This window comes from Barbus barbus, assembly GCF_936440315.1.
Source record: "Barbus barbus genome assembly, chromosome: 41".
Lineage (NCBI taxonomy): Eukaryota > Metazoa > Chordata > Actinopteri > Cypriniformes > Cyprinidae > Barbus > Barbus barbus.
In genome coordinates, this window is record NC_136719.1 from 19,712,879 (window position 1) to 19,725,869 (window position 12,991).

Here is a 12,991-nt window from a genome sequence, read left to right on the forward strand (position 1 = left end):
CACAAAACCAGTCTTAAGTGTAAATTTTTCGAAATTGAGATTTCTACATCATCTGAAAGCTGAATAAATAAGCTTTCCATTGATGTATGGTTTTGATATTTGGCCGACTATTTGAAAATCTGGAATCTGAGGGTGCAAAAAAATCTAAATATTGAGAAAATCGCCTTTAAAGTTGTCCAAATGAAGTTCTTAGCAATACATATTACTAATCAAAAAATTAAGTTTTTATATATTTACGGTAAGAAATTTGCAAAACATCTTCATGGAACAAGATCTCTACTTAATATACTAATGATTTTTGGCATAAAAGAAAAATCGATAATTTTGACCCACACAATGTATTTTTGGCTATTGCTACAAATATACCCCAGCGACTTAAGACTGGTTTTGTGGTCCAGGGTCACATATATACTATATAGCAAATGTCATCTGCTTGATTGCCTGTATCGTCGCAAAATGTAAACTATATTATCAGCCAGCTCTAATCTGCTAAATGTTACTAAAAGGCACAAAGGTTACTAAAAATATTATAGTTAACCCAAAAATGAAAATTCGCTTTAAATGTCCTCACTCAAAGGCCGTCACAATGTAGATGAGTTTGTATCTTCATCAGAACAGACTGAAATTTGTTAAATTTAGCATTATATGGATCACTAATGGATCCTCTGCAGTGAATGGGTGCCGTCAAAATGAGAATCCAAAAAGCTGATAAAAACATCGCTATAATCCACACAACTCAAGTCCATCAATTAAAGTCTTGTGAAAGAAAAAAAAACAATCATTAAGGTGTTTAAGTTTAAGCCACCAAAAATACCAGTCCATGATCTAGATTAATAAAACATTTTGGGTTAGCACTTTATTTAACATCATGATTTTCTGTAAAGCTGCTTTAAAACAATGTGTATATAAACAAATTTTTTGACAGAGACTTCCAAACAAAACCAAGAGGATCTACTGTGCATATGAAAGACTGATGGTAAGAGCAAATATTTGCACACTCTTTACAAGGATTTGTCATGTCTAGGTACTATATGAAAAGTAATCTTCTCTGTGTTGTAGGATCCATCCCGTAACCACAGGGCCTACAGACTAACTGTAGCAAAACTCAGCCCTCCATACATTCCCTTCATGCCTCTACTGCTTAAAGGTGCAGTTTACTACTGATCCAGTTGACATTTACTATTTATGACATGACAATTAGGTGGATATAAGTTTAATCAACTTAATCTAGTACTCATTTGCCTGTGTAGATATGACATTTATCCATGAGGGAAACAAGAACTACACTGATAAACTGGTCAACTTTGAGAAAATGGTGAGAGTATTGCTTTCAATTTAAATGTTGCATTAAATTGAAACTCTATACCATAGAAAAATATTCAATATGTGCTTTTTACCTTATTTTTAGCGCATGATTGCCAGAACAGTGAAGACAGTTCGAGAGTGTCGAAGTCAGCCTTACGGTACGCCTCCCCTAGTGGTGTGGATTTCATTTTCATGTTGTTCATTCAGTTTAAACGAATTGAATTCAGCAATATTCTGTCCTCTTCTGTGCTTCTGCAGTGCCTTCTTCTCCACAGAAAGGCTTGACAGAGAGAATGTTCATGGATGCCCAAGCTATCCGACTATCAACATGTATGTTGTTCTTTCTTTTCCTCAATCTGATATATAATGCAAAAACAAAGTGGAATAAATCAGCATGAGTCTGTCGTTGCAGTTCAGTATTGATTTCTCTCTCATATCTTGCAGATTCAGACCAGTCCCTGACCCTGCGCAATGCAGCCAACATAAGACAGTACATCCAGAACCTCAAAGTGATCGACAATCAGAAGACACTAACTCAGCTCTCTAGAGCCATAGAGCGCTGAGACGCCGCAAGACTGCCTTTCTTTAGCCCGTCCTGCTCCATATTGGAGAACAAAAGCAACTGATGGAATCCATGATCACGCTATGTGTGGTTAATTGGTGTAAATTCTCATAAACTTCATCAGTCAGTGCTGCGTGGACTGTGCAAAGCCAAGCATTGGTTGGGAAAACGCTGACAAGTGACAATTTCCTTTTGATGCCTTATCAGAAGTGGTCTGATCTGACTGCTGTGACTAATATGTGCCGTATCTGACACACTACACCATGAGCAAAGAATTTCAATTTAGTGCTGCTGGCATTAACTGTTATTTAACATGGCAATGTTGATTCTGATTCCAGTTCTGTATCTCTTCGCCACGTTGTTTCTGAACTAGCAACGCTGGCTTGGGCTGCTTTTAGAAGCATGATATTGTGTAAAGAAGTCGTTTTAGAGACAAAAACCTGAACAATGTCTCTGTAAATAAACATTATATAGACATTTTGACTGACAGTTGAGTCTGGACCATTGAATTATTGAAAATTAATGCACATAGATGCAGTGATTTTCAATAAATCTATGGTCTGTCAGCACTTATTCCTTATTTAACAGTATTTTGGCCTGTTTTGAATATTAAGCTTTAAATTTCATTGAGCAAGCACTGGAGAACAACAGATTATTATTATTAGCTTCTGTATATAAAAGCTGAATACCACTAAGCTAAACCAGTACTATGAAGAGAGCACAGTTTTGTAGAAATGATATATAAAAGTATATATCTTATGCATTTTTTCTTAATGAAGTGTTTATTTTTATATAAATAAATTATTGAACATTTGTGGTCTTTTATCTACTAAGCTCTTATTCTATTTTTTGTTTTTCCTCAATTTTTCGTAAGCATGCAAAATGATCTAAAAAGGAAACACGGTTCAACCAGAAGTTGTAAAAAAACTGAAAGATTTATTTTAAAATGCAAACTGTAAATACAAATAAAAATCCTTGAATATCCCTCTGATTCTCCCCAATATGGGGCGATGAAATACGTCAAATCAGTATCAGCTGAAAATTAAAATAATCTCCTCACCAAACATATGTACAACTTAAAACAAAAACACAAACGGGGATTCGGGGCAGTTTAAAAAAAAAAAAAAAAAAAAAAAAAAAAATGAAGACATACCCAGTGTTTCCTCCCGCTTAAAATACAAAAATCTCAAAACTAAAATCTAACTTTTGGAGGAATAAATAATTTTTGATAATGCACAAAGGAGATTCAAAACATTATTAAGGATTCAAGTGGAGTCTGTGTGTCAGTTATTTGGTTTTGTACCAATTAATACAACCCGGTTCAGTTAGTAAAACCCTCACAGACAAAATATGTCTTAAATTACATGATGTTTAGATTTGACAAATGACTATTGGTGATTAAAAACTAAATTGAGATACAATCACACTTTATATCATTAAAAATCTGGACCTTTTAGGCAGTTAAGTCCCATTTCTGTATTTTTTAGACTACAGCATTACACTGTCTTTTAAATTATCTAAACATTTGGGCTAATTTCAACCCTCAAACTGGGTGTTGTCTTCAAATACTCCTTATTTCTGAGAACTTCACTAAAATATAGTATTAATACGCACATGACAAAAGTAAAAAAAAAACAAATACAACAATATTGCACTTCCATACAGATTTCCTACACATCTCACAGTTCCAGCTGCTTTCCTTTTCTAGGTGGCTCGCTGAAACAGGAGTTTCACGATGGGTGATTGTAGTTACTTCCTGTCTGATTCGGCCACTTCAGCACCATGATGTACGGAGGCATTTCTACACTGAATGTGGTGCTCCATAAAACCAAAAAAAAAAAAAAAAAAAACATCCAAATGCACACAAGCAGATGATCACAAAGACACGCATACGAAAAAGACAAAATAAAAAGTATACAGGTGTTTTTCAACATTCGGCCCCTGGATGAGGCCTGCTGCCTTGGAAGAGGTTTGCTTTCAAATCTCCTTCCAAGTCCACAGTGATTCTCCGTTCACCCGCAGAAGTTTGGAGGGATGACCCTTCCGCTCTCTTTGGCCCAAGAGTCTGTCAGCATAACGGCAAAGCACAGCTCTGCTTCAAGGCATTGGAGAGGTTTCACAGGCTCAGCGTGGATCCAGTTGAGTCCCAGATGACTTTTAAGGCAACGTTGTCGCTTGTTACTACTACAATAACAGGACGGAAATGGCTGACATTCAGTAAGGAAGAACGGTCGCCTTCCGCGAAGGATCCGGACAATGACAATCCTTTCCGCGGCATCACCTGAGAGCAAAACCAACCTGGCTTGCTTTCTTCAGAAGATACAGAGGAGACTGAGCTGAAAACATCTCATTTGAAGTGAAAACCCATTCCAACAGAAATCACAAAACATTTAAAACATCTTCATAAAAAGAAAAAAAGACAGCAGGAAACTGGAGATGAGGGTCCATGGTGAGGTTTCAAACTACATTCTCACTTTCAAAACAATAAATGAGCAAAACCTGTATCTTTGGTTGGTTGTGAAATACTGCATAGACGTTTTTTGGTGCAAACGTGTGTGTTTAACATTAAAAAATGTAAAATGCTACACTGCAGATGCTGTTTAACCATCTGAAACACATGAACAGTTGCGGACTAAGACCAAAAAACTCAATTAAATTGTTAAAAATTAAAATATAATAAATGTTACTCTCATTATTAGTGCAGATTGTGTCCGTAGATTTTGTCTCATTTTCTCCTTTAGCAGGTTGCCAGGTGAGGCGAGCGATCCTGAGTTTTGGTTAAGATCTGTTTGTGAGTGGTAGGCTATAAGTGGTGGTTAAAAATGGAAACCCACATTAAGGAAAAATAATAATATAAAATAAACAATGTCAACATTCATTTGGCTTTAAGTCCTCAGGGTCTCATGATCTAGTGCAGTACAGTGAAGATCCAGTGATCTTTCCTCTGTATTCCTTTACTGCAGTCTAGTCTTTGTCTTTTTTTTTTTTTTTTTTTAAACAGCAAGTAAGCACTCTTTGGATGGCCTCTGGTTAAGAACATTCTCCGGGATGTGTTTTCTGAATGCTCTCTTGTATAGTTTAGGCCTCGGATGCAGCCTGAGGTTTGAGCTGGGCTTTTTCCATGGCCGTGCCGTACGGAGTTCTCTTGAAGAAGCCGAGCTACAAGAATCAAGAAGAGGCGGAGATAATGTTTACAACTCATTTACAACTAGTTACTACCTAGCTGAACAAAGAAGGATAAGAAGTTGTTCACATTTACTTACAAACTAGTCCAACTACAACTGATAAGAATTTATGCTCGGTTGTAAATTAACCACACAAAAACAACAACAAAAAAAGTTTATAATTAGCTACAAAGTAATCTAAGAAGGATAACTATTGGTTTACGATTAGTTACAAGCTAACCTGACTGTAACAAAAGATAACTAGTCCGACTACATTAGATAAGAATTAGTTTACAATTAGTAAAAAAAATATATATAAATAGACTAGATGGTCTGACAAAAAAAAAAAAAAAAGACTTAGGTTATGATTAGTTACAAGTTTTTGCCGAATGTAAAGGATAAGAGTTTACAATTAGTTACTAGTAGTCAGTCTTAAAACGTTAAGATTTAGTTTATGATTAATTAAAAGCTAGCCCAACTTAACTAGTCTGGCTACAATAGATAAGGATTATTTTACAATTAGTAACAAGCTAGCCTACCTATTAGGATATAACTTACTTTATGAATAGTTAAAAATTTTGTCCCATTATGAAACTTTTTTTTTTACAATAACTTCACGTGGTTCGAAAAAGATTTAGGTTATGATTACTTATTACGCTTCACATAAATTATGCTTACATATATTTAGTTTACAATTAGTTAGTAGCTTGCCGGACTACAAAGAATAATAGTTTGTTTACGATTCATTTGTTTAAGAAGCATAAGTATTAGTTTACAATACTCAAAAGGTCACCTATCCTGGCAATAATAGATAAGTAGTTTACAATTAGTAACAAGCTACTTCTAGGATAAGGTTTAGCTCTAATTCTAAATTAGACCCATTACAAAAAGTACATATTCATTTATGATTAGTTGTAAGGTTTTTTTTGTATTACTTTACTATTGGTTGCATGCCTGACTGTCTACAAAGAAAAATAATTTGTTTACAATTAGCTAGTCAAACTAAATCATCAAGCCCAACAAGAAATCAAAATGACAGACACTGACCTTGTAGAGGACGTAGATCAGCAGTGCGAGCAGTAGAAGACCGGCCAGAATAGCCAGAATGATGATCCACAGAGGAACAGCATACGTACTGTCTGGCTTATTCCAGACCACAGGAGTGCCCAACTACAGGTAACAGAAAGATCAGTGGATTATTTAATCAATATGAACCAAATATGTTAGGTCTATCGATGAACATGAATTAGATTAGATGAGTAAGTTGACCTTTATATCACCACTAGGAGTCACTTTGGGCAAAATGGCATATGGCATCTTTTCCACTTTGTAACTAGCAAGGCACTCCAGATTGAACATTTTATAAGGATTCTGCAATAAAGCATAAAAACACATTTAGAACATCAATAAGGGAAAGTAGGAACATTATGTGAATTACTTTGAATGTGACTGGTGGTTCTGAATTGAGCTTTCTATGTATCAATCCCATATGCCTCCAGATGGGGGCAGTATTGTTTCACTGAATCCCAGTGTTTCAGTCTGGCTTTGCATCTCACAAAACCCCTCTGACATTCCAATCCGTTGAGCTCTCAGGATTTCTCCTAATGTATTTTCAATGCACTCACTTATAAGCTTTGTGTTGGCTAGAACTGCAGAGAGCATGTAAGGCGTCTCTCAAAAGAGCTCCTGTTTGGAGATATCATCTGACTTGCTTTAACATACATGAACAGACACTCACAAACTCTGTTAGTTCACTTAGTAGTGACCACCACACCACACACAGCCAGACTTTACATTAAAATCTTGGATATTTAATCTTGAAACAGACAGGTCAGCAAAGGTTTGTTTTTTGTTTTTTAAGACTTTGGAGTCTGAAATTTGGCCGTATGAAAGCTTGTACATGCCACGCTTTGCTTTTATAGCAGTATTAGTAATAATCTAGAGAAGACAGCTTTGGCATCAAGGTTTTCCACTCACCTCCATGAACGTTTCTGCCCAGATTCGCGAGCGAACATGCAGTATAGCACTAGTCCCTCGCTCCAGCAGGCCAACGTTACACGTTAGAGTCCAGCAATCCACACTGGAGCAAGACTAACACATCAGAAAAACAGAGAAAATACAGAGAGTTAATAATGATCAGTTTATAGAATCAACAATGAAATTTACATAAGTATTTCATCACACTGCATGCTAGCTCCTGCAAACCCCTCCTAACAGCAATCATTCAAATAAACAAATTACACTGCAATGTAATGACATCATAAAAGATGTGCTCTTTAAACAAACATAGATCATGTGAATTCAATTTCCGGCCAGAAATAAATAAAATCAGCATAAAAGCATGCCTGCCTGTCATCTGGGATACAGGCATTAATTAAAACCCCAAAAATAAATATGAATGTGAAGATCCGGATGGAGAGATGGGACCATGAGACAGACGTTAGCAACACGAGCCAACAGGGATGACAAAAGACCTAATGTTAACGTCTTGTGCATCGACTGCTTTAAATTAGTGGGAATTCACCGGTAGAGTCACAGGACTGTAAAACCCTGCCTACAGCTGCCTAAAGCCAAATTGCGACCCTCCGATGCAATAACATTTAGCTCCCTGGTTTTTACAAGCTGTACACTACCACATTCGTCATCGGATCCCTGTAAAGTGACATTCGTTTCATTAGGAGGGTGAGAAAATAATGATCGCAGAACATACAATTTTCCCTCTATTGGTATATGTCTGGGGTCTTTGAGTTTTGCTTGGTTTACAGCTTTTGCTCCTGTACTGCATATATATATATATATATATATATATAAATAAATAACATTTTAATTCTGTAATACTTTATGTAAGAAAAAAATAATGTAAGATATAGATAGATGGATATATATATATATATATATATATATATATATATATATATAAAAATGTAATAAAAATATATGTATTTTTTTAGAGCAAACATTAATGACTATCATACATTTTTACCATGATTTACAGGAGATAACCACTAAAATGTCACTCGGTGTAACAATATTTTACATACCAAAAAATCTTGTGCAGCACCCAAAAACTGTCTCTCATTTAAAATATAATCAAATTTAGTATTATCACTTACTCTTTTATATATTTTTAAAAAGTACAGGTCAGAATAAGTATGTTGTGTCTTTTTTTTTTTTTTTGCATAAATATATCTGTTTCATACAATGACGATAGAACATTTCACCCATATTTTGACACACACATACTGTATATATACATACATATATAATTTTTTTTAAGTTATTTGAAACATTAAAGTAGACACTTTTGTAAAGTAGGCATTCATGTTTTCTGTTTATAAAATCACTTGTGTCCATTTAATGTGATATAGACACCAGAATTAATATATTTAAAAAAAAATATATATAATTTTTTTTAAATAATATATATTTAAATGTGTTTAATGTGTTGCTCATATATATATATGAGCAACACAGAGTTTCAGCTCCCTCCAAAGATTTTCTATTGGATTTAGGTCTGGAGACTGGCTAGGCCACTCCAGAACCTTAATATGCTTCTTATGGAGCCACTCCTTGGTTTTCCTGGCTGTGTGCTTTGGGTCATTGTCATGTTGGAAGACCCAGCCATGACCCATCTTTAATGCTCTGACTGAGGGAAGGAGGTTTTTGCCCAATATGTCACAATACATGGCCCCGTTCATCCTCTCCTTAATACAGTGCAGTCGTCCTGTCCCCTGTGCAGAAAAACACCCCCAGAGCATGATGCATCCAGCCCCATGCTTCACTGTAGGTATGGTATTATTGGGATGATACTCATCATTCTTCTTCCTCCAAACACGGCGAATGGAGTTAAGACCAAAAAGTTCTACTTTGGTCTCATCTGACCACAGGACTTTCTCCCATGACTCCTCTGGATCATCCAGATGGTCCCTGGCAAACTTCAGACGGGCCTGGACATGGGCTGACTTAAGCAGGGGAACCTTCCGTGCGATGCAAGATTTTAAACCATGACGTCTTAGTGTATTACTGATAGTAGCCTTGGAAACGATGGTCCCAGCTCTCTTCATGGCATTGACCAGCTCCACCCGTGTAGTTCTGGGCTGATTCTTCACCATTCTTAGCATCATTGATACCCCACGAGGAAAGATCTTCCGTGGGGCCCCAGTCCGAGGGACATTGACAGTCATCATTAGCCTCTTCCATTTTCTGACAATTGCTCCAACAGTTGTTCTTTTTTCACCAAGCTGCTTGGCAATTGCCCCGTAGCCCTTTCCAGCTTTGTGAAGGTCTACAATTTTGTCTCTTGTGTCTTTTGACAGCTCTTTGGTTTTGCCCATGTTGCTACTTAGACTTTGGCTGATTTTTGGGGTGCACAGGTGTCTTTATGATTATGGTTTTTTAATTATTATTATTTCATTTACTGAACTGTTCAAACAAGAATAAAACTATTGGCCAATGAGGTAAGAAAAATATATTATATTATGTTATATTATATTATTTCAAACAAGGTCAAGTTTGCTTCAAGTAAAAAAAAATTCTTGTTAAGGGACACTCATGATTGTCTAAGGTGTCAATATATCATCTTATCCTAGTCGAGAGATGTCAAACCTACGAGTCCTGGAACACATCTTCACTGTTCACTAGGTCATGTCAATAGAGACTCCTGTTATCCCTCACCAAAATAAGCACAAGGGATCAGGCCCAAGAAATAAATAGGCCTCTAGGAACACATCATCAAGCAAGAGATGATAAATGTGAGCGATTGAGCGCAACAGGCGACAAAGACCCCTTTCATTTGGTCAGGTACAGAGCTAGGCTAAGAACTACGTGCCTACAGCTGGACTACACAATCAGCTGCTGTCTGAGAGAAGTGCTAGCTGGAGCAGTTAATGACGCAGAGAAGAACGGGAAATTACAGGGTAGAGCGAGGACATTTCGACAGACCCATCACTTTGGAGAGTAATGAGGTCATTAATGTTCTATCACATGGTCACGCACATATGCAAACACACAAAGCACACACACACACACACACACATACACCTAAAGCAACCAAGCAAAACATCTTTAATGTCAGCCAATCAGTCACAGCAGATATTTGACCCTGTATGACTTGACCTTCTGAGTTACTACACTAGCGAACCAAAGGTCTTATGGTGTCTGAGGTCATGAGAACGCCGAATTAGATGTGTTTGTTCAACATTTGCATTTTACCCAACGCAAATGACTCATGTTAGCCTTCCTGCTGACAGGACTCAGTAACTGTGCTCAAAATCTACTGAGCAGCCTACCTAGACAGTACTTTAAGGCATCATAGGTGCATTCTAGATGCAACGTCTGTTCCAAGATGTATATATCATAATTATTCAGAGTTCTGGCCAAATTCAAAAGCAGCATTGCATGTGTCATTCAAGGTGAATGTAATCCAAGAATGGATTCATTTCAGATTTTACCACCATTTTGGATTATAAATAGCTATATTTAAATTCATACAGAGCTCCTAAAGGGACATATTGATGGAAAAAATAAGATAGAAAAATTACATTTGAATGATTTTGCATTCTTTTCCATTCCATTTTTCCCTGAGAAACTTTCTATTTGTTCTAAAAAAAAACTTTGCATGCGTACAAAAAAACGTTTAAATTCCCCCTGAGAAACATTGAATTCATTCTCAAAACTTCTGCTTTCCCACAAGCAGCCTTGTGTTTGTGCACAAAAGTTTGAAATATAGCTTCATATCATTTCCATTACCAGTTCTGTATTCGCTCGCAAAAGTTTCTCAGGGGAACACAAACCTTTTGCAAGAAAATGCAAAAATAATGAAATATAGTTTTTCCTCCCAACTCATATTATTTACAGAATACAAAACTTTCTTGGAGGAATGCTTTCACTTTCTTGTGAGTGAATAATTTTTCCTCTCATCTTATTTTTTTCCCAATCATATTGACTATTTTAACCAATATTTATGTAGGCTGTGTGTGTTTTTGCACATTAGAGTTTCCCTCTTAGCCCCACTAAAAGCAACCTAAGCTGGTTTGCTGGTCTTAGCTGTCTTAAGATGGTCTCTCGGCATCGCCAGCTAAAAAGTGGCCAAAACCCCTCTAAACCCCTCTAAAACCAACAGATCAGCCTAACCAAGCTAGTAGGCCAACTAAGACCAGCAAACCATGCTAGTTTAAGATGTTTTTGAAGGGGTTTTCCATTAGCTTAGCAACAAGCGAACCTCCCACTCTACTGTAATCAATTGCTAGGAGTACAAATTGGAATATTTGAGATACTGGCTGTGCAGAGCGTTTCAAATCATAAGGTGCCATTTCAGACAATGTTTTCCCTATGTAAGCACAGAGCAAATCTTTCACTCACTTTCTTTCTGTGTTTTGTCTTTCTCTCATAACCCCCCCCTACACTTTCAAGAAATCTCACCAGATTGGTGAGCTGAGACAGCTCGCCCTTGTGCGTTTCCCTCTTCTCGATGTGGTGTTCATGCGCCGCGTCTCGTAAAGGAGGCTGCTCGGTAGAAGACTGCTGGAGCTACAGAGAGAGAGAGGAAAGGGAACAGAACATTGAGTGGAAACTCACCACCCTTTTGGACATTGTGGACTCTGACATCACGGTTCAATCTGTACTGACGCCCTCTGACTCAACACTGACATTCATCCGTGAGCTCAACGGGAGGGACACGTTGTGCGGGACGCGAGGGGCATTTTGCAACATAAGTCTGAATTTTACTCAACTTCTCCATTGTATAGACCCATCCACTCAAAACCAAGAAACAAATGCTAAGCGGCATGAAAAACTGAACAAACAACCACTTAGGGGAGAAATTCTGCAGAATTCCAGATGTAACAGCAGTTTTGTGTTACCAATCATCCAGATTTGGTGAGGCTAGCCATCAGATGGCCCAAAAGAGAGAGGGGTATCCAAACCATTATAAGATATAGAATAATCATTAGATGTTTAGGTTAATTATTCTTTTATAATGTGTGCGCCACACTTTTTCAGGTCATTTGTTTAACCCTAGAGTGGTCTTTTAAAAAGATCTCTGATTGAGCTGATGGCTGTGTTTATATAGACAGCAGTGGGACGTGAAGCATGAAGGGAGAAGACTGAGATGAGAGTACGGCAGGAGGATCAAAGGCTGCTTTAATGCCCTTGGGTGGGGCTGTGTGACGGACAGGGTGGGCTCTAAGAAAGGACATATTAGGAAATATGGATGGATGGGTGGTGTGTGCATGTGTTGGGAATATGTATTTGACTGTATGGGACAAACTGGGTGTTACTGACAGCGGATGTCCCTTCAGTTTATATCCTTTTAAGGATTTAAACATCTGTTCTCTCCTCACATGACTGCATGTGAGTCTCCCATCTCTAATGTCTTTACAGCAGAAATTACAACAGTTTCACATGCCTGTAAGAATAAGTTTGAAATAACCTATCAAGAATATGTCTGGGTCATTTTTCAGCGATACGTTTTTAATGAAGAAAACTTTTAATTCAATCAAGGCTTTTTACATGATGATATTTTCATTACAATTAGGCACATTTTCTCTTCAAATTATCATTATTATAACATGCTCAGGCATTTTAAGGTAACTTTTTAAAATTTAATACAATTACTTTATTAAAATTATTAAAATAATTAGCATTAGCAAAAACAAATATTGCCATGGTATAAAACTACTTATGTTATTTATATAATATTATATACTATCAAATTAAAGTAAAATCTATTTTCTTCTTTTTTTCCATTTTGGGTGAAATATGACCCAATAATGAGAATTTGTGAGAAAATTAACTAAATGTAATAGTCCTAAAAATAAGCTTCCTTTTATTTGAAGACAAATACATAATATTATTATTATATATTATGATATTTATATAATATTATATATTAGCAAATTAAAGTCAAATCTATTTTCTTTTTTTCATTATGGGTGAAATACGACCCAGACAAGTTGGCCCA

At 36.5% G+C, this 12,991-nt stretch overlaps 2 protein-coding genes across 4 annotated transcripts in view; one reads left to right on the plus strand and one right to left on the minus strand.

Annotated features, from left to right (window-relative positions):
- Positions 1–2,994, plus strand: part of LOC306860680 (rap guanine nucleotide exchange factor 3-like) — a 38,953-nt gene extending 35,959 nt beyond the window's left edge. For all 3 annotated transcript variants that reach the window (XM_079402494.1, XM_079402493.1, XM_079402495.1), the window contains 6 exons: positions 926–976; positions 1,060–1,147; positions 1,251–1,315; positions 1,409–1,463; positions 1,564–1,635; positions 1,750–2,994. In XM_079402494.1, the coding sequence (XP_079258620.1) occupies positions 926–976; positions 1,060–1,147; positions 1,251–1,315; positions 1,409–1,463; positions 1,564–1,635; positions 1,750–1,868 (450 nt within the window). In that variant the 3' untranslated portion in view covers positions 1,869–2,994. The remainder of the gene's footprint in view (positions 1–925; positions 977–1,059; positions 1,148–1,250; positions 1,316–1,408; positions 1,464–1,563; positions 1,636–1,749) is intronic.
- The window catches only part of LOC306860679 (integrin alpha-5-like), a 49,967-nt gene continuing 39,761 nt past the window's right edge, over positions 2,786–12,991 (minus strand). Inside the window, exons 26-30 of the mRNA XM_079402492.1 lie at positions 11,452–11,559; positions 7,009–7,122; positions 6,301–6,402; positions 6,079–6,201; positions 2,786–5,026 (exon numbers count right to left, since the gene is read on the minus strand). Of these exons, the coding sequence (XP_079258618.1) occupies positions 4,946–5,026; positions 6,079–6,201; positions 6,301–6,402; positions 7,009–7,122; positions 11,452–11,559 (528 nt within the window). The 3' untranslated portion in view covers positions 2,786–4,945. The remainder of the gene's footprint in view (positions 5,027–6,078; positions 6,202–6,300; positions 6,403–7,008; positions 7,123–11,451; positions 11,560–12,991) is intronic.